Source organism: Antrostomus carolinensis, unplaced genomic scaffold (genome assembly GCF_000700745.2).
Source record: "Antrostomus carolinensis isolate BGI_N321 unplaced genomic scaffold, ASM70074v2 scaffold5064, whole genome shotgun sequence".
Taxonomy (NCBI): domain Eukaryota; kingdom Metazoa; phylum Chordata; class Aves; order Caprimulgiformes; family Caprimulgidae; genus Antrostomus; species Antrostomus carolinensis.
This window is the reverse complement of record NW_010311272.1, coordinates 122628-150475: the sequence shown is the minus strand read 5'-3', so window position 1 is coordinate 150475 and position 27848 is coordinate 122628. Positions and strand designations below refer to the sequence as shown.

The window sequence follows — 27848 nt, the reverse complement described above, 5'->3', positions numbered from 1 at the left end:
CACTTTCTATACCTTCTAGCACAGAGGGAAAGGAGAAGAAAAGGACAAATTTGTGGCAAAGGCACTGAAATTGAATTAATGAGATTTGGGACTCAATTTCTGGTTTGACCATAGGATTTTTGGGTCTGGTAAGTCCTTCTGGACCTCTGTTCCTCATCTTTAATGTGGAGACCATGTTGTCTTCCCACTTCACTATTTATAACATTTTATGCTGGACTTCATTGTTGAAGACCACATTGTTACAGACCTTAATACTGCTATTTAATTCACAGGTTTCTTCTTCATGCTGCATTTGTGGACACTGCAGGTGTCATTTGGCATGAGTGTGGGAGATCTCAGAGCAGCACTCATGGAAGGAAATGCTTTGCTATGTCCCTGGTCAAAAATCAGATGCAAGTCAGCAGTGATCAGAGGGGACAGCTACTCAGGGACACCAGATCTCAAACCTGGTGATCTCAAATGCACTTCTTATCAGTTAGTAGAAGAGCTCAAGAGTGAAGCTAGCAAAATAATTTGCTCATTTCTTGACTCTTTGCTATTTTGTCTCTCCGAACAGCAAAGAAATATACTTCTGAGGCTTTAAAAGTACAAACTGTTCCTTCTAGTCTTTTCCTGACAAATCCTTTCCTGAGTTTTGTAGATGAAGATGACAGGCCAACAGTGCTGAAAGTGGGAAAAACTTGTGAGCTTAACACAGCATTTTAGCAATGCTCCATCTTAAAGTCTCAGCTCAGGAGGATTTGATAAAGGTATGGTTTTGCCAGGTCATTGCAGCTGTTTGTTGACTTGTCCTTCCTACTTCTCAAATTATTGCTGTATATTTTTTTACCACTCAAGAACACTCTCTCTCTGTAGTCCAAGTACACAGACTGCAGATACATCACTTGATAACAGCTCAGCAAGAAGCTACAGCTTCAAAGGTTTCCCCAGTTGTAGAAGAAAGCTTGCTGGCCAGATTATCAAACTGTTTGTTCTTCTTTATATTTAGATAATCAAGACTATTACACTCTCCTTATATTATTTGGGCAATTTCTTCCTGCAGCAACTGAAACTTTCTAAGATCACTTGAAGACAAACCTAGTAGATGCTTTAGTAAAGCAAAATAACAAGTAGTCATCTTTCTCTACCTATTTTTCACAGCCACCTTTGGCTTTTTCAACCTTGGAAATGAGGGTCTAATTTACCACAAATATTAGGTGGTCTCACTTAGAAGTAATTGCAGGAAGCGAGTGAGTCCAGCAGAGGCTGACATATCTCTCTGTTACCTGTGGGTTTGAATGGATGGAGACATGTCAGAAATGCAGAAATGCCATTTTGAGTGGGACAAAATAATTCCTTCCCTTTGCCTTTGATGATAACAAGCCAACTAACTCCAGATGCCAGAGTGAATATATCCCATTTCTAACTTAGATTTTCAGATGCTTCTCCTATCCTGGCACAAAAGTCTGAACAACTTTTAAAACCAGTTATATATTGCTGGTCTGCTGTACAGTCCAGGAGCCCATTATGCCGGATGCTGGACCAACACAAGACAAACCTCTTCTAGAATTGCCATTGCACATTTTGTCCAACTTAACTATTACTTCCCTAACCTCTCTTAAATGTTGGTTCCTTCAAACATATCACTTGCCATCAGACTCCTCTACACTTTATCTTAAAAAATAGGGAAAAAAATCCTGTGGGGCACATTTTGCTTATCATGTTACCCTATCACATGTCTGCACAAAAAATAACACATCTGCTGGCACAAACACTTCAGCCAAGACAGACAGTTGTGTTAGTTCCTGTATTTTTGAACCATACCACATTGCAGGTTAATCTCAGTAGGATAAGTCACTGCCAGAGGAAGCACATGCAAATGTTAATGCAAAGGCTGGAGAGATGACTCTGTGTCATGACAAATGAAATGCTGTCAGTGCAGGACTGGAGGATTAAAGCTTGAATGATATTTCTTGTATTAAATTAAATACCCTTGAGTGGAATTAATTAGCATGACAAATGCTAACACCATGTGTATTTCCATGGGTGCATTTATCTCTGAATCACCCCAGCCCAGTCCCATGCCCGTGCTAAGCCACAGCCTGGCACATCAAGGGATGGCATCAACTGGAAGAAGGCAAACATGAACCTTGCAGGTAAGAGCTGTTCACTGACAGATCTCTTTCCTGAGTCTTTCTTTCATGGCCTTGATTACCTGATATCTTGTGGGCTTGTTATAAGCGTTCTTCACTGAAAAATTTTCTGTATTTCGAGTGCTAGAGTGAAAACGAACTTTCTGAAATTATAAAACATCATTATATAGTTAAATCAACGATAGCTTCTCATACCCCGACAGTCCCAAACTAAACAGAGCTTTATAAAAACAGTAGGAAATGGTTCAATGTCTGAGTAGAATAAAAGCCAGCATGGTTGGGTCTAAAAAGATAAACTTTTGAAAGATAAAAGTGTCAAAACCCTCAAATTATTGAAAATAATGGATTCTAAATGGTCTAGACAAAACTGATGTTCTCACACGAGTTTTAGACAAGAGATATTAAGAAACACAAAATATGTTAATCTAAAATAGATCGGTGATTATCAATTTATAACATAATTTCAGAAAGGAAGAAAAATAAATACTTATGTTTAAAGAGAACAAATCCATGTGGTACAAAAGCAAATTTGAAACAATAGATTTTCACTGGTTCTTTTAAAACAGCAGTACTATTTGCTACTTTTTTAGCTCAATAAAAATAGGCATTATTTTTAGATAGAGTAGTATTTTTTATCAGAGGACATCATAGCTCCTAATTTTGTACTCTAGAAGCTTCCAAGGATATTTTTCTGAAGACTACACACCATATTTATATCAGATCTCTTTGACTCTGTTATCCACCTCTGAATATTTTGGTTCAGGTACTAATGAAAAAAATAACTTGTTCAAAGGAATTAATTAATATCATAGACCCAAAGGACCCAACACATATCATTGTATATATATCTGAACCTATATGCAAGTGGATGTACAGGGAAAGCCCTGGTTAAGGGTTTTTCTTCCCTGAATGACTGAATGAGGGATCCTGAGAAATAGGTGATTTTTATTTTATTTTTTTAAAATCAGTATGCTGATGATGATTGGAATAAAAGGCTGAAGTAATCTTGTAATTATTTTTTTTAATTTCTCCCTCATAAGGTGTGCTATGCTCTTACAGGGACTGTTTTGAAGATAATCTGTGAACAAAATCAACAGGCAAGCAAGAAATGGCTGGTACTCTTAATTGTCTGTGTCAAACTATGGATTTTACATGAGTTCCATGAAAAAGGGCAAGCCAGACACTTTCACTCGTGTGGCTTGGGGAAGAAGGGGCTTAAAGAAAATTTTATTACTTTGGTTTATGCTTTGGAGCAGAAATTAAATTTAAAACAAAGCAAGCTTTTTGTGGTTGGCTTCAGATAACCTTTTAAAAATATTATATTTTTTAATCATCATTTGAGATAGTTAAAGGACAAACATTTCTTTATTTCAAGACTCCACTGTTCTAGTGGGTCTTTCAGTAATCAATAATAGTGTTAAATTAATTCATAGAGTAAAATGCACCCAAATGCTTGTCTACCTTGGCAATGCTTACTGTGTTGGGAAGATAAATTAACTGATAACATGGAGTGAAACCCCTGGATATACTTCTCCCTTCAATTTAGGCTCTGGCAGAGACTGAATGAACATCAGACCTGAGCAGTTCTCCTAAATTCAAGGGAGCATGATCTTCCCCAAGGCCATGGGCTTTGCCTGGAGCTGGATGGTTCACCATGAGTTGTATTGCTCAGCCTTCAAGGAGAGCCAAGAGATCCAGACAAAGCCCCAAAGCAGGCTGCACATTACAAAGGCAAATGTAAAGTCTCCTCCAACCTTCCTTTCCTTCTCCTAGGTCTCTTGGTCTCTTTTATTACACCTTTTCCCTTTTGAAAGCTTAAAACTGGGGGGTTGGCTGCCGAAATCTCAGTTGAAGAGTCCCAATGTCCCTCACTTCTTCCCTCTCTTGTGCAGTGCCACACAGCTGGGGTTTTCAAGCCTAGGTGGATGGGTCTAAGAGCAGGCTGCCCTAAAAAGGCTTTCCAGCCTGGTAAGGAGCCACACTCGCCTCTCACGTGCAATGAACTTAAAAATAAGAGCGAATACCTTTCAGAGGGCTCTTCTTTTTCCCCAGGAATGGGTTCCTAGTGTTATTCTTTGGTTTCAAACCCAGCTTGAGCTAAGAAACTAAATAACACTTTTAAGCAAAGCTGCCTCCTCGCATTTTTGAACTCTGAATTTGATGATAGTAGGTGAGCAGCTGTGGTTGAGTTCTATGAATGTTTGGGCCTTTTCTCCTCCAATGTAAAGCAGGTGGACTTGTCCTGTGACTGGGATTGTGTTTGTTACAAATTTATGTGCTAGGGATGCTTTATCCCAGTGACACACTGCACTGTGTTGCAGATAATAATTTCCACAAGCAATATCATTTTCTCTAATTTCTCTGGCATTTTCCCATGGGGGAGCAAAGCTAATTCTGTTGGGAAGAGTCTTTATGCTAACCACGTTCTTGCATCAATCTTGCTTTGTCATGCAGACACTTGCTAGTGCTGAGGAGAGAGTGCTGTTGTGTAACCAGTATTTCCAAATCAAATTTCTATTTCAAATGACAAAAGGGGCAGTGGCTGAGGCAGGATCTACCCGTTAGTGGCTACACATCACTAGGCAGATGGAAGTAGAGAGATTGTTAATTATAGGTATTTAGGAGGTGTTATCAAGCCCTGCTTGGAAACTTGTTCCCAAACCTGGAATGACAGAAAATGTTCTAATGACAGCAAAATGAATTTGGAAATCACTTAAAGGAAGGTGGATGTTTAGAAGAGGTATAAAGGGTTGCTGGGTAGATGAGGAGCCGGACAAGCTGGGATGTTATTTGTGCCTCAGCTTGTGCCCTTTGACCTTGCTTATGTGGCCTTGGGAAACTCCCTTGTAAAAGTGCCTGCTTTTATAAAAGTTGCTCTTTTCCCAGTGCCCTGACAATGTCTAGTACAATGAGGCCACAAGACCCTCTAGGTTTAATTATAGTAATATAAATAATATGTAATGATGAGGCAGATTAAGGGGCTGTGCTCTCCGTGATCTACCTGTGTGCAATACAACCCCCTCCACAAGGTCCATCATTAATCTTTTCTACAAAGAAAGTGAAAAGTGAAGATACAACATACCCGTTGTTTGGAATTCAGCATCCCCATCTCAAGATCATTTTCACAGTTTTTGGCCTTAGATTTACAGAGTTTTATGAGGCACATTTTTATTCTCAGTATGAGATAATAAAATGATTTAGGGCTTGGCACTAGATTAAAAGGAGCAGGTAAAGTCCTTCCTTCATCAAAGTAGGATAGCCAGAGCTTGGCACGTGCAAACTTCCACTCCACATCTGCATCCTCCTTGGGAAGGGAAGAGAAAAAAACAAAACAAAACAAACAAAACCCATCAAAATGCATAATTAGTAAATAGGAAGGAATTTAGATATGACAAGGACAAACATACAGGTAGGATTTAACTAGAATCAGATTTCTGTTTGCCAAACCAAGACCCCCTTCGCACAGTATGTCTTTGTAGGCTTCTGTGTGGTAGTCTCAAAATAAGGAAAATTTGAACAAAGCAATGGATAAACAGAGAGTATATGTCCTTCAGATACTAAACTATTGCCTATTTTTCCTTGGATACCAAAGGGGTTGTCTTCCACTAACAATCTGGTGCTTGTGCTATGCTAATAAATGAATGTTTCAGAATATAGTCACAAAAAGCAGAAGAAACTGTTATGTGCACAACAACAACAACAACAAAGACTGTCTCTGATTAACTGCAATGCTACCTAACTGCCAGCTAACTGTTATCCCTGCAGTTGCCAGGAACCCCCCATAGAAGAGGCTAGGTCAATGATTTCTTCTAGTATTAGCTGACCATTAATCCTGTTGGCATTCACCATCACCTATCCCTAGATCAACACACCTTAATTCTAGATCAATACACCTTAATTCTCTTACTATTCACGTCCTGCCACTGATGAAGTGGCATCACTCAGTGTCTGTGAATCTCCTTTTTGAACTATCAAGGTGGGTCACGATCACTTCCAAGCACAAGGGCAAGGTTAGCACATGCTTCACAGATCTGCTTGGCATTTGTATAGGAGGATGGTCAGGGCCATGTATCAGGGCCATTTATCAGGCAAAAGAAAGGATGAGATACAGCTGCTCTACAGCTGTTTTCATTGTGGTTTATATGGAGCATCAATAGAAGCATGGCTCTGCCAACACCCCATACTCATGTACATCTGTGTTCTGCTGAAATTAATAACCTCTGATTACTCTCTACCTCTGAAACCCAGTCAAAAACTGGCATAACACAATTGAGATTAATTCTGTCACAGTTACAGCAATATGTCTTCGCCAATGAAGCAGCATTCACTTCTGACATTTGGACTTATTGCTTGGGGTTGCACCTCACAGATGCCTTAAGCTGAATTACAGTGGAAATCACTTGTGAACTGTTTTAGTGATTTTCTCTTAAGCAGCTAAGGAGCTACTGATAGAATTAGTTCTGGTTTCTGGCTGGCAAAAGGATTTTTTTCTTTCCATAAATGCAAAGTTGGCAGGAAGCACTAATACTTGAGGCATAAACAGAATAAAAACAGAAGTAGCTGAAGAGAGACGTTGAATGGAAAGCATGAGATTATGATCTTGTCACTCCAGCTAACAGTAAAATATATCCCCACTGACCATAATAGGAATTAAATTCCTAAGTAATGACCACTCGCTGTTGCTGTTGACATTGCTGTCATCAGATAAACACATTGGCAAAAGGAACTTTCTCTGCAGTCAGCAGAATGACTTTGTCTTTAATCTCCCTGCTAAAGAGTATTGAAAGGAACTAGTATGAGATTTACTAGTTTTTCCCAGTCCACAACTAGGAGGATCTGGGCCAAATAGCTCACATTTGTTTTGTTTGCTGACAGCTACAAGTAGTCTTTAACAACGTTTTGAAAATTTCCATGCAATCAAGAAGGATGATAAAGCATTTTTCCAGAAAAATGGTCATCACAAAGTTTAGACTAGAAAATTAATATAGGCCATCTCTTCAGGTATTTTTAGAGTTTTTTTCCTTTGGAAACTTTCAAGAACAACTTTATCTACTACAATAAATTAGAAAATGCAGTAAGAGGCTGAGACCCCTTCAGAAATAAATCTTGATTCAGTAGAAGAGGATTCAGGAAGATGCTTGATTTTAAATTATTAGAAACCTTTGGGGAAATGGCTTTTCCTTCTGCAGGCAGGAAAGCTTCTAGGGCAGAGAACATATGTAAGGTCTTTCTGACATTTAGACTTAGTTATGGCACACAAAAGATAGAGTTATATTTGCACTACAGTAGATGGATGAATCAGACATTTCCGTGAGAAAATATTTTCAGCTCTGGCCTTTTTCAGTGTCAGGTTTTGAGGGGAGATTAGAACAAATAATTAATACAAACCCAACTACGGAAACTTGACATTTAACAAATCAGAAGAAAGAGGTGACTCAGCATCAACGTTATCCAAATATTTTTCTTTTCTGCCTTTATTTACATTAGCAGGGAGTTGTTTATATCCAAAGCATTTAGCAAATCCAGTTTGCTAATAGCAACGCTACTGAACAAGGCCGAGTAAACCTTGCAAACACCTTTCTGCAGAAACCTGTTCACATTCCTTGAGGGCTGTGTTCATAACCTTTACAAGTTGCTTTTTGTGAATGTACATGTAATTATGTTTTGAAGACCTAGACGCTCCTCAAAAAAAGTCTGTATCAAGATTGTATGCCTGGTATTTGGAAAATATGGAATTTTAAAATATACATACATGAGCTTTAGACCTACATGGGCTTCAGTGTTTAAGCAGTAGAGAACATGGGAAAAAACAGATGAAATATTACTCTACCATGAGCAAACAATGCAGCTAAGGTAACAAACATGGGTAAATTATCATAACAATCACAGGCAGTAAAAAATATCAGAAATTGCTTTCATTAAATACATGTAGAGGAAATTGGGTTTACTCAGAGATGATCATCAAAAACAAGGAAGTTGAAGTTGTTCTAGGAATGATTTATTGTTAATTATTAATTCAATCCTAATCTGGGGAGGACAGACAGAGCCTTAACTCTTACACCATGTAAAGTCTGTTTCAACAGCACTCTAATCTCGCAAATGGAATAAGATACAGCTTCCTTGTTTTTGTAAAGTTTTCATTATCAATCATAATTAAGTACATTGAGTTTGTAATCTAATCTTACCTCAATTTCCTGATAGGAGTTGTTGATCATGGCTATTAGCATATTGAGCAGCACCACCACCATAGTCACATTATATACTCCATAGAGTACGTATCCAATATTCTCAATGAATTTATGATCGTACTTCAGCACCACAGATATCACTTCAGATAAGCCAAATATTGACCAGAATAAGGTTTTAAAACTTTCTTCTACCCTAAAAATAAAGCAAACAATCATTTTATGGAGATGACACCAAGTTAGCCAGGCCAAATGCTGACAAAAAAAAGTGACAATCCACTAATATAAATATGATGCCTTGGCACAGTCATTGGAAGCCTTTATCCATCACCCAGGGATGCGCCAAATCATATTTCCTGATTTGATAAAGATATTATCAAGTTACAGTCACCCCTTATTTGCTCCATCTGTTCTTCTCAGGTGTATTATTTGTCAACTGGATTTTGTGTTCCTATTAAGGACTTCCTCACGGGCAACTTGCAGTTTGAAACTTTTTGTGTAGAGCTTTTTAAATCTACTCACTCACCCTTTTCTCATCCAGAGAAGACAAGTAGAGATTATTTGGGAAAGGGAAGAAGGAACCACGTTTGACCTCCTTATATGTGACTTCCAGGGCTGAAGAGAAGCATTACTTTTTACCCAGGAAGAGTGACTGAAAAGTTCTAATTAGCAGCATTAATACAATGAGCACACAGTGCAAATATAGTCAGATCATAGTCTGATTTTCTTCCCATCCTGCTTTGGGACTGCAAAAATGTCAGATGCCCAAGCATTTGTAGGAAAAAAATGAAATTAAGGGGTGGTAGAAGATGTTGCAGAGAGGCATTTTTAGTTATTACCCCTGCTTGAAAGTAGAGAGGAACCAGAGGAAAATAAAAAGGTTGAAAGACAGGGAAAAAAAAGTGGGGAATAAATCAATGGGAAAGAGAAGTGGGACTGGAAAGGATGCAGCTGGACTGATAGGTCAAAAGGAGAGTCTGATTCAGAGCAGTCAAAGCTGTAACACACAGAAGGGGAGAAGCCACAACTGAAAAGGAAGGAAGGAAGGAAGGAGGAGGGAGGTCTGCTGGTAAATTTTGGAAGCAGTTTGATTAATCTTTAATTTTAAAACAATTTTGCCTTCACTGAACACTCCTCAGCATGTTAACAGTTAATTACCTCCCTTTCCCCCTGCCTGCCAGGAGTTAACCATCTTCTAAGAAAACAATGCCATTTACAAACTATTTTGATGAAATGTTGTTTAACTCGAGTGGCAACCTAATCCTGCTAAATCTGTTCATAAAACCAGATTATAGACACAAACTACGACACATCCTAAGAGAACAATAAGCTTTACATCAACTCCAGTATCAATTACACCATGCATGAAAATAAAAGGAATTGATTGCAACCCTTTGAAAGGCTAGTGCAGAGCATTGGGTAATTCCTTTCTGCCACAGGGAACTGCTATTTATCACCCATCATAATTTATGGTATTCCATATTCCATTTACAAGTAGTAGTCAGACTGCAGTAAATATTTAGATATCATTCTCAGCCAGTGTAACTCCAATGACTTGTAGGGAGTAACCCTGAGGGGCGTTTCAAAGACCTGCCACACAACTTCATTTAAATTGTGGCTTTCTCTTCAGTCCCCACGAAGAGTTCCCATGTGTGGTTGGGACACCACACAAAGATACACTTGTGGGATGAGCTACAACTGGGCTGTAGACAAGTGCCATCACTTTTTCACTTGATGGACATTTCCTCTCCTGTAACATTCTACTCTTGTCTCCTGCCCTCTTCTGCAGGGAAGGGTAGCTAGCATGAATCTGTCAGATACCCTGTACTTCTGCCATAGCAATCTGGCCAGTGCTTATTCTATTAAATATTGTACTTTCCAGTTAAAGAACATATTAACACCAAAAATCTCTGGCTTTGAAATCTGCTGCCTAAATCACTTCTCAAACTAATAAAAACCATAACCCCCAGCCTTGATCCCAGCTGCCCCCTGCTATTAACATTTCTTCTTTAATTTGGAAAGGTTCCCTTAGTTTTCCACCCCGCTGGCAGATTTTAATACAATGTGTCAACTCTGCTCCTTTTCCCAGTTTAAACATTATTAACCTGTGTTCTGGAGTGGTGCCAGAATCTCTTTGAAATGTTAATTAAGGACTGTGAGCAGCCCTGACTGCCCAGAGCACTGCAGAAGAGGAGGGCAAGGGACAGGGTGCTGGGCTCCAGTGCAGCCCCTGTGCTCCTCTGCAAATGTCCATAGTCCTTATTCCTAGTGTCAGGTAAGGGACAAGAACATATGGTGGTGGGACTGGGAAGGTGGTGTGAGAGGTGGACCTGACCTGAAGCACCCCAAAATAGTGCTTAGCAATGTCCCTAGGCAGATCTGCTTCTTGTAGAAGAAACATTTCTAAGGAGACCTTGTACTAATCCATCACTACCCTCCAAAAAGGCTGGGTGACTCTTTCTCTCTCTCTTTTCAATTACTGCCAAATTGCACGAGATTTGGCACGGGTCACAGGGAACATCAGTTGTTTCTTTTTTTTTTTTTTGAGAACATCTCACTAAAACACCAGTCGAGGATGTTTCGAGCCAAGTTCTCAAAGATTCCAAGATGCTGATGTGTCTCATCATTGCCAGCTAAGCAATTTACCCCCTTCCTGCAGGGTCAGCGGGTGTTTTATCCTTCTCAAAGGCAGACAAATGAAATAACAGAGGAAGTCAGGAGTTCTGCCCAGGCTGACAGCTCCTGGTAGCAGAAGGATCTGGCCTTGGCAGATTGACTGATGTTCCTTGTGGAGATGGGTACCTGCACTTTCTACGGTGCTAGAGCTGATTCTTGATGTGGGGAGAGAGCAAAGAGATTTTTTTGTTTGTTTGTTTCAGTACTCATAGTCCTGTAAAAGTTAAACAAAGATTTTGCATCAAGGAAGAAAACAGACCATAGGCGTTCATCTAGTTGCAGATTTTCCTCGCTTTTGTAAACAAACAGCAGTGAGCTGCTCATCAAAAAAGATCACGGCAAAGCTGTGATTTCATGTCAATCTTGTGTCCTCTGCTTTAAGAAAGCTTAAGGCATCCTTTCAGCTGAGTTATTTCCTTAAATTGATTGGTTGAGATGTAACACTGCCAAAAAAGCAATGCAGTCAATATAATCTAAAAAAACCATCACATTTTGACAAAGCAAAATGAGAAGTAAAAAGCCTTCAGGCCTCAAAATAACATTGGCACTGAACAGTGAGTCACATTTCCCTTTGGGGAGAAGGAGACAGAAAACCTCTCGTTGTAGCCTTCAGCCTGATTTGTGATGCAGAAAGCAAGATGAGCACAATCAGTCTTGCCTCCATTTCGATTTTGTTTGCATAGCATGTTCTTAATTACAGGCTGTTTCAAGGGCTGTGTTCTGTACACAGCATACAATAAACAGATAAACATAGCTGGGGTCGCCTGCAAAACACTGAAGAACTTACAAATTTTTTTTTGAAAGTATACCATGGTTAGTTAAATAATTTTTGTATTTAACTGTGTGAAGTAAAGTCTCCTGCATCTTTGTTTCCTTTGCATCCAGAACATTAAAATGGAAGAAATGACAGAAACTATGTCTGTGACTATCAAACTTTGTCTTTGATAACTCAATTCAGAGTTGCGACGTGGTCCCTCTGTAGATGACAACACAAGCAAAACAAGAGCACGTGAATTCAAAAGTGCAATAGCAAGGGAAGGTGAAAGTTACACCAAACACTCACTGATTATTATCATTAGAACCGAGTGAGTGATTCCCTCTGAGTGGTATCTGGACAAATGTGCACTCTTTTTCCTGCCTATGTACTGTCCTGGGAAGAGGTGGTTTTCTTAAATGTTTAGTTCAAAGTTATTTCAGTGAGTAGCTGTTTGCCTAAGGTTTCTCACTGGGGCTGTCCAGTGCGCTCCCACTTCAATACCCTTTGAAACTGGCCACAATCAATTGAAAATATTTAAAACATCGAACTGTTCAACTGGCCGCAATCAATCAGCACACAAATCCAATGGGTTGTTTGCTGTCCTGACTAGAATCAGGTTCCATAGTCAAATAGTCACATTTCTGAGTATAAAACTTGTTTTCTATAAGATTTCACCCATCCTCATTAGAATTGCACAAACATATCCACCAGGAAATGCATTCAGTGACATCTCTGAAGTCACAGAATGGTTGTGAGGACACCAAAGTAAGCGTTATTCTTCTCTGCCCCAGTGAATTTTCAGTGAATGAACAGTTGAGCACCTATTCAGCTCTAATACTGAAATCTGCCTTCTTTTCACAAATAAGTTAATAGCAGCAGCACCCCATCACCTTCAGCAAGACCCACAGGCAGCTCCCAAAAAATAGAGAAGGAAATGTTGCTAGAGCTGGTTGCTGCCCATCTGCCAACTTTGTCTTAGCTTATTAAAATTGTTTGTATACCTCAGTGTTTCTAGCTTGTTGAATGAGATGTCTGAGAAGGATTTTCTGGATGAATGTTAATCTATTCTCTTTGTTTCATGGGATGAAAGGGCTCATTTTCACTGATCATTATTTGACACTCCTGCGTGTTTAAACAATCAGAAGAAAGTAAGTTTATTTAAAATCTCTTCTAAATTCTTAAAAGGAAAATATATGCTCGTGGAAAATTTGCTTCATAACGACACAAAGTCCCCCCAGAATAAGTAGTCACCAGGCTGAAGTTAAGGAGGGAGAGCATTGCCCTTTGACAAGACTCTTCACAATCCAAACATCCCTGGAGCATCTTGACTCCAGTGAGCAGTCATCAGTTTAGTAAACGTTTGCTCATTATTTCCATGAAAAGATAGTAACTACTGGAAGATCCACTTAGATAATGAGTGCTAATGAGAGAGTTACTGCATGGAATTGCATCAGAGACTGGAATTTGTCAGTGAGGTGCTCTAGCAAAGTGCCTGGGGAATACCATAATTGAGGATTACTGTGGTACCAGGTAATCAAGGTATCAACTCAACTTATTAAGCCTTGTGCTTCAAGGGCATCTCCATCTCTCCAAATAAGAAGCAAGTCACATCCCACACTCAATTTTCTTCTACCTTACTACCCAGCATAGATAAATGTAATTGCATCTGTCTTAATAAATCCTTCCATTAAAATGTATCCTGAGGTTACAGGAGAGGTCTAGAAGGCATATGTGGCTCAATTAGAAAAAGCAAACATTATGTTACAAGGGACATTTTGCACAAGAGGGTGGTGTGGTCAAACTGGCTCAGAAGCACACAGAATGGCTTCTGGGCATTTGGAAGGAAACAGCCACTCACAGGGCAGAAATGATGCTGAAAAGGTCATTTCTCCTAGAGGAGCTACGAGCTAAGCTCCCAGCTCGCCGTGTGACACGTTGGAGAAATGACACATCAAACACCAGCTGCTGTCTTGCTCTGCAGCTGGTAAATGCTGTGGGCTCAGGCATTAGTAACATGGAGTGGTTGCCTGGAAGTCACAACATAGCAAGGGAAAACATTATGCCAAGATTTTCTCTTCCTTCACAGACAGGTGTGTGGGAAGGAAAGCCTCCACCGTGTCCGTAAGACAAGTCATGGTAGTTTTGTGAGACACAAAGCTGACTGCCATGGTGCTATGCTGGTGACACATCCCAGTGCAAGGGAGGAGGCTTTCCTATGGATGGATGGGACACATCCCTCAGACACAGCAGGGGACCAGGCTGTCCCCTCCTCTGAAAGCTCCTTCAGGACCTCAGCTGTCTCCCACAGCATTGGAGCTTGGATTCCAAGGGTCTTGGAGAATCAAGACTGGATTTTGTCCCACCTCTGAAGGGCTGTAGTCTTTCTCTTTTCAAAAGCAGCCTCAGACTGAACCTCATTCCAGAACCATTCGCAAATATCTTTCTCTTCCCAACATCCCTGACAAAGTCAAGACAGGACATCCAGTGTGGCCACCTCTGCAGGGCTGTGTGGCCACACAGCAAGCACTGATGGGTGACTGATCCAGGCAGACCCACTGCCCAGCGTGGCCAGTAACCTGGCAGGGTGCTCCATGCAGCTTTCACATGGCCTCTGCTGAAAAGTTCCCAGTCAGGATTTAAGAAACACAGCCCAGTTTGTTTTGCTTTCTTAAGCATCACTTCTAGCAGCTGGCTCAGTAGATGTGCACCTTATAATCACAGCGGAACAGAGGTGGTGTCCTAAACTAGACGTCTCATAAGCAAAATCCTCACTTATTTCACATACATTTCAGCCTACAGTTTTAAGAACAGTAACCATAGGTCTAACATCTTCTCCATTGCTTCTCTTGACTCATTAAACTGGACATCTCACAAAACATTTTCCTGATCTGTGATTTTGATTTCTAGAAGTAACCATTTCTGAACTACACGTCTCCCTATACTCAGGCCTTAAGCTGACTGCCAGGGATGGAAGCTGTGGTACAAGTTTCCCTGGCAAAATCTGAATGTGACTTCCCCACACAGCTGGAGTAGAAACTATCTGAGCAGACTTTGCAGCAGCAATGGACCAGAATGAACTGAGCCCTTCAAGAGCAACCGCTTTTTCCGCAAGTACTCACGTTGTAAACGCGGGGTTGTATTTTGCACCAAGGTAGTAAGAGTAAAGGTTGAACATTCCAATCATGAATGCCAGGAACACCATGATGAAGATGACCATGAACTTGAAGATATCCTTCACAGTCCTCCCCAAAGAGATCTGCAGGGGGCCGAAGCTTTCGTTGGCTGGAAGAATGTAAGCAATGCGGGAGAAGCTGAGTACCACAGCTATTGCATACAGTCCTTCTGAAATGATCTGAGGATCCGAGGGAAGCCACTTGTTCCTGGCTAAAACAATATACGTACATTAGATATTAGTAATGAAAAGTGTTAGATGGAAGTTATGATGATCAATGACCCCTTTTCAAGACTTAATCTTGGTTTTGGCCAGAAGTTAAAGGCAAAAAAAAAAAAGGGTTTGGAACAATTGGTCACTGCAGTCCTCAGTATGTTGTACACATATGGGTGAGAAGAAATAGTTGTATTTTTCACATGGTAAAGATGAGAAATGAGCAAGTCACTGGGATTTACCAAAGTCACACAGCAAAATATTGCATGGCTTTAAACAAATTTGATATTTTCTGTTTCCTAGTTGAACATCAACTGTGCTGTGACTTCTCCGTCTGAAATTCTTGATATGGAGAATCAAAACCATAACACAGTGGAGTTTGGCTATAGATTTGGATACATGGCACTGTGTAAATATTTGGAAAGGAAGCATTAGGGAGACTGAGATTTCTATCCCTTCCATGAGACAAGAAAGTTAGTATTTGTTCAGATAAAACTGTTATAACCATCAAGAGTATCATTTTCATGTTATCTTTAAATTAAAAACAATTCTTGTAGTCCAGTCACTCTAACATATTTACTTTAAAAATCTTCTTGTTGATACCAGATATGCATCATTTATTTAATTTACTGAAAATTTCAACATTTATATTAATAAAGCTTGTAAGTGTCCTTTCACCAACTGAGCTTCTTGATGAAAAGACTGTGACTCAGACCTAAAGCATGTGACATCTTTAAGGACACAGCAATAAACTTAGGCATTAGTTTCAGTAGTCTGAACCAAAGAGAAGCAGAGGAAAACCGCAGCATCATCTCAGAGGCCTCTTGCTTGCTTGGACAAGGAGATGGAAGTTTATCTGTTGTGGGGTCAGGGCACAAGTCTCTGGTGCTGCATGGTGCATGTCTACAGTGGATGAAGTTTCCTGCCCCAGATTTTCCTCTCCAGCCCAAGAACATTGCTAAAATAATAAATTACCTTACAACCTTAGGGAGCAAATTGTGCTCCTTCATGCTCAGCTCTCTAGCTTCTGCAGCCCCTACATGAGCAAAAATCCCCATGGATTTTGCTCAGGGTTAGATCTAAAGCTTGGAGAGGCATGCAATGAATCCAGTCCCCACTCTGGAGTCCAAGGCTCTATTTGTTTGTGAAAAATCAAAGAAAAACCCTTTCAACCATCAAGAATAATGTTGTCAAGGCTATGCTACTGCTTGCATTTCCAAATGTTAGCACTTATCGATGTTATAGACTCTCCAAAATAAAGGTTTTCCTCTTGGAAGAGCAGCAGTTTATGGGTGTAACTTGTTTTTGTATTTACTTTACACAAATGTTGGATGTAAGTGGTGCAGAGTGAACCAATAGTTAGAAATGAAGCTCCAGATCCTATGTTCACACATCTCCCCGCTCACACATTTGGAAAACCAAGCAGGTTCATTCATCTTTAATTTAAATTATATTCTGCTCACTCCCAGTTCCTGATTATTTATTGCTCAAGCTATTTTCTCAGGATGTGATTGACCTGAATGAAGCCTTAGCATAAGATCAGAGACTGAACAAGGCTCAGATCTCAGTTTCTTTCTGACTGTTTAGGAAGGTGGCTGGAATGGGTAGATCTGAGAAGAATAATTTGGTTTAATTAGAAAAAAACCTGTCATAAATATCACAAAAAGAAAGCTGCTTTCAGCACTACCACATATTAAGAGGAGGCATTAGATAGCAAAAAGCATCTTACCATAAGTAAAGTAAGCAACTTCAGGGGGAAGGGTGACATTATTGAGGTCATCATCTTGAACGTACTGATCTACGTACTGTTGTGCTTCAGTCGCTTTGAGAAAAGCCATGAACCTGGCAGTGAAGGATGCCACGAAGATGGACAGCATCCCAAAGTCCAGCAGGTTCCAGAGATGCACCACATATTCCCGTGGCCCTTCTTCCCAAATCTCCTTGCACTCTGACCATATCATGCCTGTGGAAAGGCCAGAGAACATTTAACCAGCAAACACAGAAGGTGCTTTTTGTATTCAGACAGAGCCATTTCCTGGCTAACAATGGCTTCTAAGACTAAAGCAAATAACTCTTCAGTTAAACTGAATTTCTTGAGAATGGTTCATGTTATCTTTTCTTAAAAATTATTGAAAGCTTTAAGCTTATATTTTTTTTTGTGCATATGAGGTAGAAATTTAAAAAATTCACTATATAAGTCAATGGTAAAGTAGATTTCTGGTGATGTCAGAGAAAGCACAGGAGGACACAGTGAGGACACTAGAAAGCCTATTGCTGATCTATTTGGAAAAAATGTAGATTTCCTCTCTTGTCCCCAAAATCTCCTTGCTAAACTGTGCCACTGAAGAGGGTACTGTTTGCTCTGCTGCTGTTTTCCTCCTTCCCTAGAATAGTGGGTGAGTCCATTTTGAGAATAGAAATAGATCTTTGGAAAAGAAAATCAGATCCACGAGTAAAAGCAGTATGATTAGAGAAAAGGGAAGACAGAAGTTCTGCCCTTGCAGTACTTTTCAAAAAGTTTTATATATTAAATAATAATGACGTTCCATACATTAAAGTCTGATCTACCACTTTGAAAATCCTGAGACAACAGAGATAAACTCAAATGCCAAACTTAGAAAACTGGAATGTTTTGACATTCAGGTTCTACTGGGCAGTGCTGGGGAGGACGAGTGAATGGCCAAACAGGTCAATGGGCAAACTGGAGCCAAGAGCTCAGGTCAAATTCACCAACTTGCCCAACTTTCAATCACAGCAGGGCTCTAGGGCCAAAATCTCACTTCTGAATAGCTAAAATATTGGAACATTTAACCCACTGATAAATATTTCCTGCACTTTACCCAATTTTGTTTCCATAGCAGCAGCAGCAAAATTCATGTTTAATCAAGCAGGAGCAGCGCCTGCCAATTTCCATGTGGCCTCCTGCAACCTTGTCCTTTTTGTGAACTCTTCTTCATCCTCTTTGCTGGAAGCTCTCATGGTGTGGTATGTAAATGCATTTGCTCAGCTACTTCAGAGACTCCTGGAAGCACATGGTGTCCCAAGAGGCACAGTCAAAGGCTGGGTCATAGGGAAGGAAACAAGTCAGTGTGAATCTAGCTGGAGGCTGGAGAAATGAAGAAATGCTGCTGCCAGTCCTTTTGCACTGGGAAGGGTTTAAGAGAAAAAGGAAAGCTAAGCTATCAATAGCACCAGCGGCCAAGGCACCACTAGCCTGTGACCTCCACAGCCCTGGAATCTCCAGGCAGGTCTTGGGAGTTGTACCATAATATAGGTTATGCCCCATAAAGATATGTCTTGGGAGAGAGCCTGAGATCAACTAGGTGCTGAGCAGAAGCAGAGGGAGGGCAGGAGAAGAGCCTACCAGCTCTTCTCCTCAAGTCTGCAGGTGGTTGACTGAGTAAAAGCAAGAACTTCATCCCAATCCATCACTCACTGTGAGTGAGATTTAATAATAAATAGTCTAAGAGAGAAGGTGGAAGAATTGGTTTCTTAGGAACTGTCCTGGAGTGAAGATGAAATATTAAAGAAACATTTCTAGTTAAAACAAAAAGTATCCCAGAAGTGATAGATAGGAGACATTAGCCCTACACATCATGCTTGCGTGTCGTATAAAGATACTAAAGCATTTCAGGAAATGTCACATGCGTGGTGACATTGCTGACCAGAGTACTTGTTCACTGACTGCTAGAAATGTCTTTTCTGGTTTAAATATTAACTCTCCCATCCAAATTTATTTCTAATCTTCGTCACTTAATATACCTAAGTCACAGATTAATGAAGTAAGGAATGTCTAAATCTGAATAGACTGACTAAAATTAGAATCACTCTGTGAAAGTATCACACTATTGGCCTATAATTTACATCATTCTTTTTGACAACTTTGTGGCAATCATTTTTTATCCATGCATATGGAAAAATGTCTATTCAGGACAAGTAGAAAAGTTACAGTAATTATTTGGTCAGTACTGCTGGGTCATTGTATATACATTGTGAGAGAGTAATTCGAAGCTTCTGCTTAAGTAAAATTACTGAAGACTAGAAAAAGCAGCTAAAATTCAGGGGATGAGATGTAAGAGCAAAATAAGGAAAGGCAAGTCAGGTAGAGTAGATTTGCCAGGATGTGACTGCATTTCAATACAATGGTTCTGAGGCACCTGACAGCTCTGAGTGAGGTCGTTTCGCTGAGTCTGATGCCCAGAGAGATGGGATCTGAGGAGCTCCTGCTCTCCAGCTTCTCTGCGTCTCTTGTGCCTGTTCTCCCACAGTGGGGACAATCAGAAATGTCACCTTGACAGGCATTTCTGATTTCAGCAGGGGAAGGAGAGTCAAGCTACAGACACAGCCCATTACACTTGCTGGAGAGCTTTGAGCCTTCCTGGATCCACCAAAGGCTGTTGGATGAAGAGAGAGAGTTGTGCTCAGGTTGCATCTACCCAGAGCTTAACTGCTACCTTGGCTGCTTTTGCAGTGGGGATTTGTCTCTGTAAATAAAACATATCTGTTTCCAGTGCACACTATTGTTCATATTGCTCACAAGGAAAATCCCAGCCTTCCTTACTTGAAGGAAAGAGGTGGGAACACCTGGCCATAGGGGGAGAGGTAGCCAAGGCATACAATGAGCCACAGATGCATGAGCTGAAATTACTGTGCCCCAAGTATGAAGGGGTAAGTTCTCCTTTCAGGGCATTGCAGTATTTCTCTGCACTGACAGATTTATCATCTGCAGCCCTTGGATGCATGTTCATAACAAAGAGGAGTGAGATCAAAAAGGCATTCTTCTGCCTAAAATGCTATTGTTTGTCTGGCTGTTCATGGGGACGTTAAATGGGCTACCAACACTACCTGGCTGATCCAGCAATGGTCTACAGCCATTTCAGAGGTGCAGGTCAACTGAAAATAAAGCTTCTGATATGGATTTTGGGGACAGGATGAAGTGCCTGCCTGGCTGCAATTCATTACCTCTGTTTGGTTTACTCCATTACCTGCATGCATTAAAAATAATTGGGAGCAGGAGACGGCAATAGTATCTTTTTTGCGTAACTCCAGTCTGAAATTGTCCTGCTGGTAGTTTTCTCTTAAAAGTTATACACATGGGTCAATTTTCATATCTGCAGCAAGATTAATTGCAGGGACTGCTATTACAGGTTGTGCTCACTTGTGGCCACACTATGCTATGCTAATGTAGCATATTATCCTCAGAATGCTATTCTGAACATAATTTTATGGTTGACAGCCAGATAACTCAGACAGCCAATTTTCTCCCCAAAAAAGAATCAAGATCAGGACCTGTAAACTAATTTCTCAGAAATGGTCTGCTATAGTTGGAACAAGTAATGTGTCATCAGCATTCATCATTGCTGTCATGGTATGAAGGAGAAAAGAGAAAGAACGGAAACAGAAGGAAGGGATTTACAAGCTGAGAATAAATAAAATTACACTTTTTGATTGTACTACGAATGGAAATGTAGGGAGCACACCTACGCTGTTGAGTCTGAAGACAGCAACTGCAGGTGTTGTCAAGTAGGATTAAATAGAGCTATGTATATTTACTACACAAGATTTAGATTTATTATACTTTAACATATATTTACTCTCTACTTATATTTGCCTATTTAGAAAAGCATGTCTTGGCAACTTTACCTGTGATATTTACCTATAGCATTTATTTAATTATATTTCTACTTATATATGTATATTTATAATACCTATAGGATTTTTACACCAAAAGGCTGGGCAGTCTACCACTCTTAGTTCTTTTACAGTCCTTAAAGTTCTGGGTCCCATATGGTGTTCAGCATGTCCCCAAGCCCCCATGCCAGCTGTCTGCAGGCCACGTGCACCAGACTTTCACCTTAATATTGCTGAAACATTATTTGAAGCCTTATGGAGGCAGACAGGTAAAATGGCCAGAGAAGACTGTCAGTGCTGATGTAGGCAGTCATTAGAAAATCTCATTATATTCAGAAGTCTGTACAATGAATCACCTTTCTTTTCCCAGAAAAGTGAAAACCTTCACTTCAAATGAAATGTTCTCTTCATCTCTCAGGAACTCACCAGGCAGACAGATACCTACTGCCTATAAGAAAAGAATATCTAGTCTAAAATCTAATCATCTTGTCCAACTGCTTTAATATCTTTTTAAAAATATATCTTACAAGCTTACTCTATCCAGTCTGGCATCTATTCCGTATTTTCTAGCCTAATATCCTGTATGGGATTCTGGTTATTGCAGGGACAGTTAACAAAGGAATGGTGGCCAGGAAGTCATCAGATAGAGCAGCCCTATCTTATTTTTTAGGGGAGTTTAAAGCCATCAGTATTTATGGAACAGTGGAATTATTTGCTGCAAGAAGAGAATCACAATCATGGTGGTGAGAAAAAATAACTACAGAAGAGGAAGACAGAGATTCTGCAGAGTTGCTAAGCTCAGTTTCCCAATAAATCCTTCTGAGCTTGTTTAGATCAGTGGTTAAATGTAGCTGACCTGCCAGGAATGAATTGCAGCTATAGGAAAAGTAATATATCTGAATTTGCCTAAAACTCCCTGGAAGTTTAACTTGTGCACGTGACATACTTTTGCACTTGAAGGGTTCATCCACATGATTTCCTACTTTATAATTGTTAGATAATTTAATTTCTTTTAAAAGATTTGAGTGCTGTGCTGTCCTCTCACCAGTAATAATTTAATACTATGAATGTCATAAAATCCAGCTCTTACTTACCTAGTAGTTTTCATCACTAGATCTCAGAGTACGTTACAAAAAAGTAAATAACAATATATCCATTCTGCAGATGAAGAAACTGAGGTTCAGTGAACTATAATAGGCTCTCAAGGCAGGGTAATAAAACAGGCTGGTGGTCACCCACATCCCAATGGACACATTTCTTTCATCTCACTTTAGATAGAGCAACGTCCTATAGTGAAGTTATAAGTTTCTATTATTATATTACCTTCTTTAAGATACAATGATTAAACCAACAGAGGCAAACAGACAACATCTATGACATTCACCATGGAAAGGGGAAAAATCAGGAAAGTAGAATTTGATAAACATCATTCAATACTTTCAAAAGCAGTGACCAAGATCAAAGTCTTCTTTGATCCTGTTTTAATCAACATACTGCCATCCACCTCTAATTTAGCCTCATGGTGGTTTTTTTGTTTTGTTTGGGGTTTTTTTTGTTGTTGTTTTACAGGATGTGGGTTTTTTGGATTGGTTTGAATCAATTGGTTGATTGGATTGGTTTTTTTTTCCCTTTATTTTGTCACTGTCTATCATGCTATTCCTAATCATACTGAATTTCCCTAGAGGACCTGTAGACATTGTGGTTTTGCTTACCCAAGACCCACTTCATGATCAGCAGTTCTGTCCATGAGAACTGAGTTGTTTTGACTCTAAATATTTGTTTTGGATGATCCGTGATGGTCTCGTTGGGGAGATTTTTTACTCCTTCAAACCGATCTGAAGCATTCACTACTAACAGTCCAAGGAAGATTGTGAAAGAAACTGCATGTGCCACAAACTTCATGAAAGGACTTCGGAGGGTTCGTCCCAACTGCAATTAAACATATACAAGACATAAGATTTTTTTTTTTTTTCCCCCTCATCCCCCTCCTGGAAGTTTTTTTTTTTTTCCTATAAAAGTTTGCCCAAGGTGAAAAAGATTCAGAAATGAATGGGGTTTAGATTTGTTCAAGTTGTTCTTTGTTATTACTAGACATTGCACATTGTAGTTCCAATTATACCCTTTGGATAATATTCTATGCATAGCAGGATCGAATGGGGTTTAGATTTGTTCAAGTTGTTCTTCGTTATTACTAGACATTGCACATTGCAGTTCCAATTATACCCTTTGGATAATTTTCTATGCATAGCAGGATGTTATATTGCTCCTTTATACCCACACATAATATCTAATTGTCCTGGCCATATGGTAAGTGGAAAATCAAGAGACAGGATATTTATATGAGGCATGTTTGCATGCATACGTGTTATATGAATGGATTCGTGTATCAATACAAATCCTAATGATGGTCCCACTTCTCATCCTGTTCTCATCATTGTTACATTTTAGAATCTTTTATTAATATTAAATTCTTGGTTCATTAACAATGTGTAAGAAATAGCCTTCTGTTTAAAGATTCTCTAGTAATGCTTTTAATATGCTTTGGTATGATAGTCTTCTCTCATAATTACTACAAAAGCTGGAGATTCACTCTCCAGAACACAAGGATTTATTTCAATACATTAAGCCAAGAATCAGAGCAGATCACTATAGCTAATGTTTGTTCCGTTCTTCTTGAAAAGCTTTGTTTGCTAATTAATTCCAATAACACTCTTCTCATTTTACATTTTCTGTGATGTAAGAAAACATTAGTCCAGAAAGATTTTAGGTTAGAAGAATTTTTAGGACTGCAAGGACCAGTGCCTGTGGCATTGGACACAACAGACAGCAATGCCAGTATCATCCCTTTCCAAAACCACCTCGAAGCACTTAGAATTTTTTGCAGTATATTGCTCATTATTAACTCCTCTGGATGACAAGGTATCCTTAAAATTTTCTTAATATCTACTAACTTGATAATAAAACTTCATAAGAATTATGAAAAAAGACTGGAAAAGGACATTCTTTGTTTCCTTATTTATCTCCAATAACAGCTTTGTTCAAAGGAGCCCAGGTCCCTGGTCATTGCAGGGCAGAAAATATTTTAAAAGCAGGGCTCTTTAGGTCTAACAGAAATTTAAAGAAAGCCTTATGATTCTGCTTCTTATTTCTTTTTCTTCTCTGAATTTTTTAAAATGTCAAATAAATCTTTTAAGACTAATAAAAAAAATTAAGAACAATACCCTATTGAGAAAGTTACATGTTTCTAAATGCCAGAAAGACTTTTCAATAAAGAAAATATTTTAAAAAGTCTGCTCTATCCCCAAGCCCTTATTATCATGCTCACTTTTTTCTGAGGTCAATAAGGATGTGTTTAAGTGGGCAGATATTACACTGAATCAAAACCCAAGTTTCTTTCATCTTGCCTTAGGAACATTATGGCAGATGCAGGTGTAAATGAAGTGTGATAAAACCAGTCCCAACACTTGTGATGCTGGTTTACCCCTCTGCTGTAAACTTTGTTGTAGTGTTAGTTCTCAACAAATTTTTATGGCTGATGTTGGGTAGATTTCCATTTTGCAACAGAATTTCCAGTACAGAGCTGATGGGTTGATGAGATATGTTTGAACAGTGCCCCATACAGTAATCATCTCAGATGTTTTCCTTGTATGACCTATCTGAGAGAGCTCAAAGAGCAAGAGCAAAGCATAACAACAGCTATGGGCACATGGGTCCTTACCAACAAAGTTCTAAGAAAGTGTATTTGCAATCTGTATAAGACTCATTTCTACCCTGAATTCACTAGAAGAGAAAAAGCACTATCTATTGAACCATGAATTCTCTCCAAATAATTAGACTTTTCTGCTGTCTATAGAAACTTTTAAAAAGACCTGAGATTAAAGAAGCACAGCCTTGGTTATCAGAGAAATAACCCCATGTATTACAGAACCAAATGAATTCTGTGGGTAATTTGACTTAGTTCACTACTCATTTAACAAAGTCTGCATTTAGTCAGTGCTACATCAGCATTTTATCCTTATTATTACTGGGGAAAACTTACAATTTTTTTCTTGAGCTGATGTTTTTAATATCTTCTCAGAAATCTGATTTTTAGCTAAGGGGTACAGGAGGTGAAAGTGTTGACCAGAGTATTCTGTAAGAAATTAATGAAGTATCCATGCCTTCAGACAACCTAATGCTTTATGACCATAAGATGTATTTTTCAAGCAACCTGATAAGTTATAATCAAGCTGTGTAACTACTTGGAGGTATTAATTTCTCAATTACTTTCTAAAAATCACAATATTGTCTTTCATCAAATTGGGATTGCAGGGAAGTGCCTGGCTGTCACTGTTAAGATAGAAACACTGACAGTGTGTGAATAAAAAGGTTCATTCTTAAGAGAATGGCTCATTTCATGACCTAGTATCCTCTCTATATTATAGGAAAATAATGAAGTATGCAGACATGTCAGAAAGAAACTATATAAAATGTGATAGGGAAACTAAATTTTCAAGATGTAAATTAATCTCTACTCCAAGAGACAGGAACAAATAGATAGAAATATCATAATGAAAAAAGACATTACTATTTGCAGTACCATGCTGATAGCAGAAACATGAAGAATATTGTTATAGAAATTTTGTGTAGCTTAACCAGGCAGGAAAATACTCAGAGTAAAAAGGTACAGGTACAGTTTTAGGTGGAGTGAACCATTAAAGTTCCAGTACTTAAATGATGCTAAGTCTGTCCCAGCAGGAGTTATGGTCTGTAAATTCCCAGCATGGCTACATGAAAGCAAGAGAACAACCCAGGCAATGAGAGCTGTGTATAAATGATCTCTGCTAGTGTTGTAATACTTGAATGTACACTTCAACAGACCACAGAGGAAAGAAAATACTTCTTGAAGTTCTGCAGACAATCCAATCAGTCCTGCTTGCTCTTGTAACTATATTTTTGGGCAGACTGTGCAATTTTTTCCATTCTACCTCTTATCTTCTCTTTTGATCACCAGTGAAAAAAAGTTTTGGATACCCACATATAAAGCAATAGTTCATTTCAGAGTCAGAGCCTCCATGAGATGGATGAGTCAACACAGATATGTCAGGATAGGATAGGCTTACACTCCGCAGGTCTTGTCAACAGTTTGTGCATCCAGAGGTGAATGAGTGACTGACACTAAAATTAGTTTTAATAAAGACAGCTCTGTGCAAATGAATGCAAAAGAAGACTTAAAAGTTCAGTTGCAAACTCCAGTTAAATACTATTTACTAGATTTTCAAGGGTGTTATCCCAGTATGGTGTATTCTAATTCCACAAAGCTTTATTAAAAAACCAAAATTCCATTAAGGAGTAAAGGGTTGAAAATATATTCCTTGCTCAGATACATCAGTGAAGGAATTATCTTGAGATATGACTTACTCTGTTACCCCATGTGAAACTGCAGAATTTGACCAATAAATCTGAAGAATGTGATACACAATATCATGGTCAGGACATCTCCTATAAGCAGTATTCCACATCACAGAAATTTCCATAATTTTTCTTACTGTCTTAGCCCAGATATGAGTTCCTGACTCATGCCTAGGCATCCACGAGTCTATTAAATCAGGCCTGATTTGATTGAAGCTAAATATCTTAGTTGTTTGTTACTATGGAAAAATTATTTCATTAGTCCTTTGTGTAACATCAAGATTGTTTCTATGACTTAAAACCAAACAAAACACTTGTAAAATTGACCAGGACAAAATTGGGCTGCTCAGAACATCACAAGCAAACATCACCATCCTTTCAGCAGATATGCTGCCTGTGTAAAATTGTCTGCAATAACACTAAGAGGATACAAGGCTCATGCATCAACCCTCAGCCCTTGAATCTAATAATGACTATTTGGGGTGAGGTACCAATTCCTGGAGGAAAAATGCATTCATTATTCATTTATTTCTATGACAGTGCCCAATCTAAAATCAAGATTACATTGTTCTGATCAATGCAAAGCCATTCATTAAAAGACAATTCTGGCCTGAAAGTACTTTCAATTTGATTTTATGACAGAAGGTTCCATATGGTTTTTCACAGTCTAAAGAGGGGTGAAAAGAAAGGGATGTTGAAAAATGAGAATGAACAAAAGGTTTAGAGTAATGAAATCACAGCTGATAAAAAGTTAAGCTCCTCTCCTTCCATTTACTTAAATAAAAGCTTAGTCCTTTGACCTCTAAGGTCTCAGCAAAACTCTCCTGCTCCATCCGATGCTATGAGACACAGCACAGCCATATTTAGGTACACAGCAGCTTTCCAAGTGTCATGATTTTTTCCCTCAAAACCATAAAGATTGTGGGATTAAGTCTAGTCTTCTCTGCAGCACTAAGCACTCCTCTGGGACTTTCCAGAGGTTCAGGCACATGTGCCATAATAATGCTCCACAAACTAAAGATACAAGATCAGAAAGAAGGAGGAAAGAGAAGAGAGGAACTCTGAAGAAGGAAGGAACCATCAACAAAAAGTATCTAAAAGGAATGAGAGTTTAAACACCAGAGTTAACTGAAAGGGCAACAAAGATCTTCTCCTTTAGTTATTCCCCACTTTGGTGGTTCTTTTATTCTTTCTTCACTCCCATGTTGTTATCTCCTACCCATTTCTTGTTCCTATTCTTTTCTTGTCACCCACTGTCTCAATGTTTCCTTCTCCCACCATCCCAGCTTTTTTACCTGTAAAGGTAAAAAACCATGTCTAATAACTCAATTTGTGTATATCAAGCAACACCTCACGCTTGCTCTCCTCTGGGGTACTCTTAGAAGACAGTATGAATCACTTCTCAATGACGTTACAGAAAAATATGTGACTTCATTCCAGGCCCTGGGTAGAAATGACCATAAAAAACATGCACCTTAATGAGTTTGTACCTTGCTGCAGGGAGCTATCCAGTAGGCTATGGCAAGGAAGGGCAGGCCAATGGAGACTCCAAAGACCGCCAAGAACTTCACAGCTATAGATTGCTGCCGTAAGCCTGAGAGATTTTCATACCACATGGTGAGCAATTGCTGCTGGCAGTTGGGGTGAGCAACAAACTGTAAAAGAAACAGAAATAGAAGTATCAGTAACAT

At 39.2% G+C, this 27848-nt stretch overlaps 1 protein-coding gene across 1 annotated transcript in view; it reads right to left on the bottom strand.

Moving 5' to 3' along the window:
* Positions 1–27848, bottom strand: part of TRPC7 (transient receptor potential cation channel subfamily C member 7) — a 69881-nt gene that overhangs the window by 3107 nt on the left and 38926 nt on the right. The window contains exons 3-9 of the mRNA XM_010166677.1: positions 27648–27812; positions 22479–22695; positions 16865–17098; positions 14870–15134; positions 8318–8513; positions 5215–5436; positions 2195–2275 (exon numbers count right to left, since the gene is read on the bottom strand). Coding sequence (XP_010164979.1) covers positions 2195–2275; positions 5215–5436; positions 8318–8513; positions 14870–15134; positions 16865–17098; positions 22479–22695; positions 27648–27812 — 1380 coding nt within the window. The remainder of the gene's footprint in view (positions 1–2194; positions 2276–5214; positions 5437–8317; positions 8514–14869; positions 15135–16864; positions 17099–22478; positions 22696–27647; positions 27813–27848) is intronic.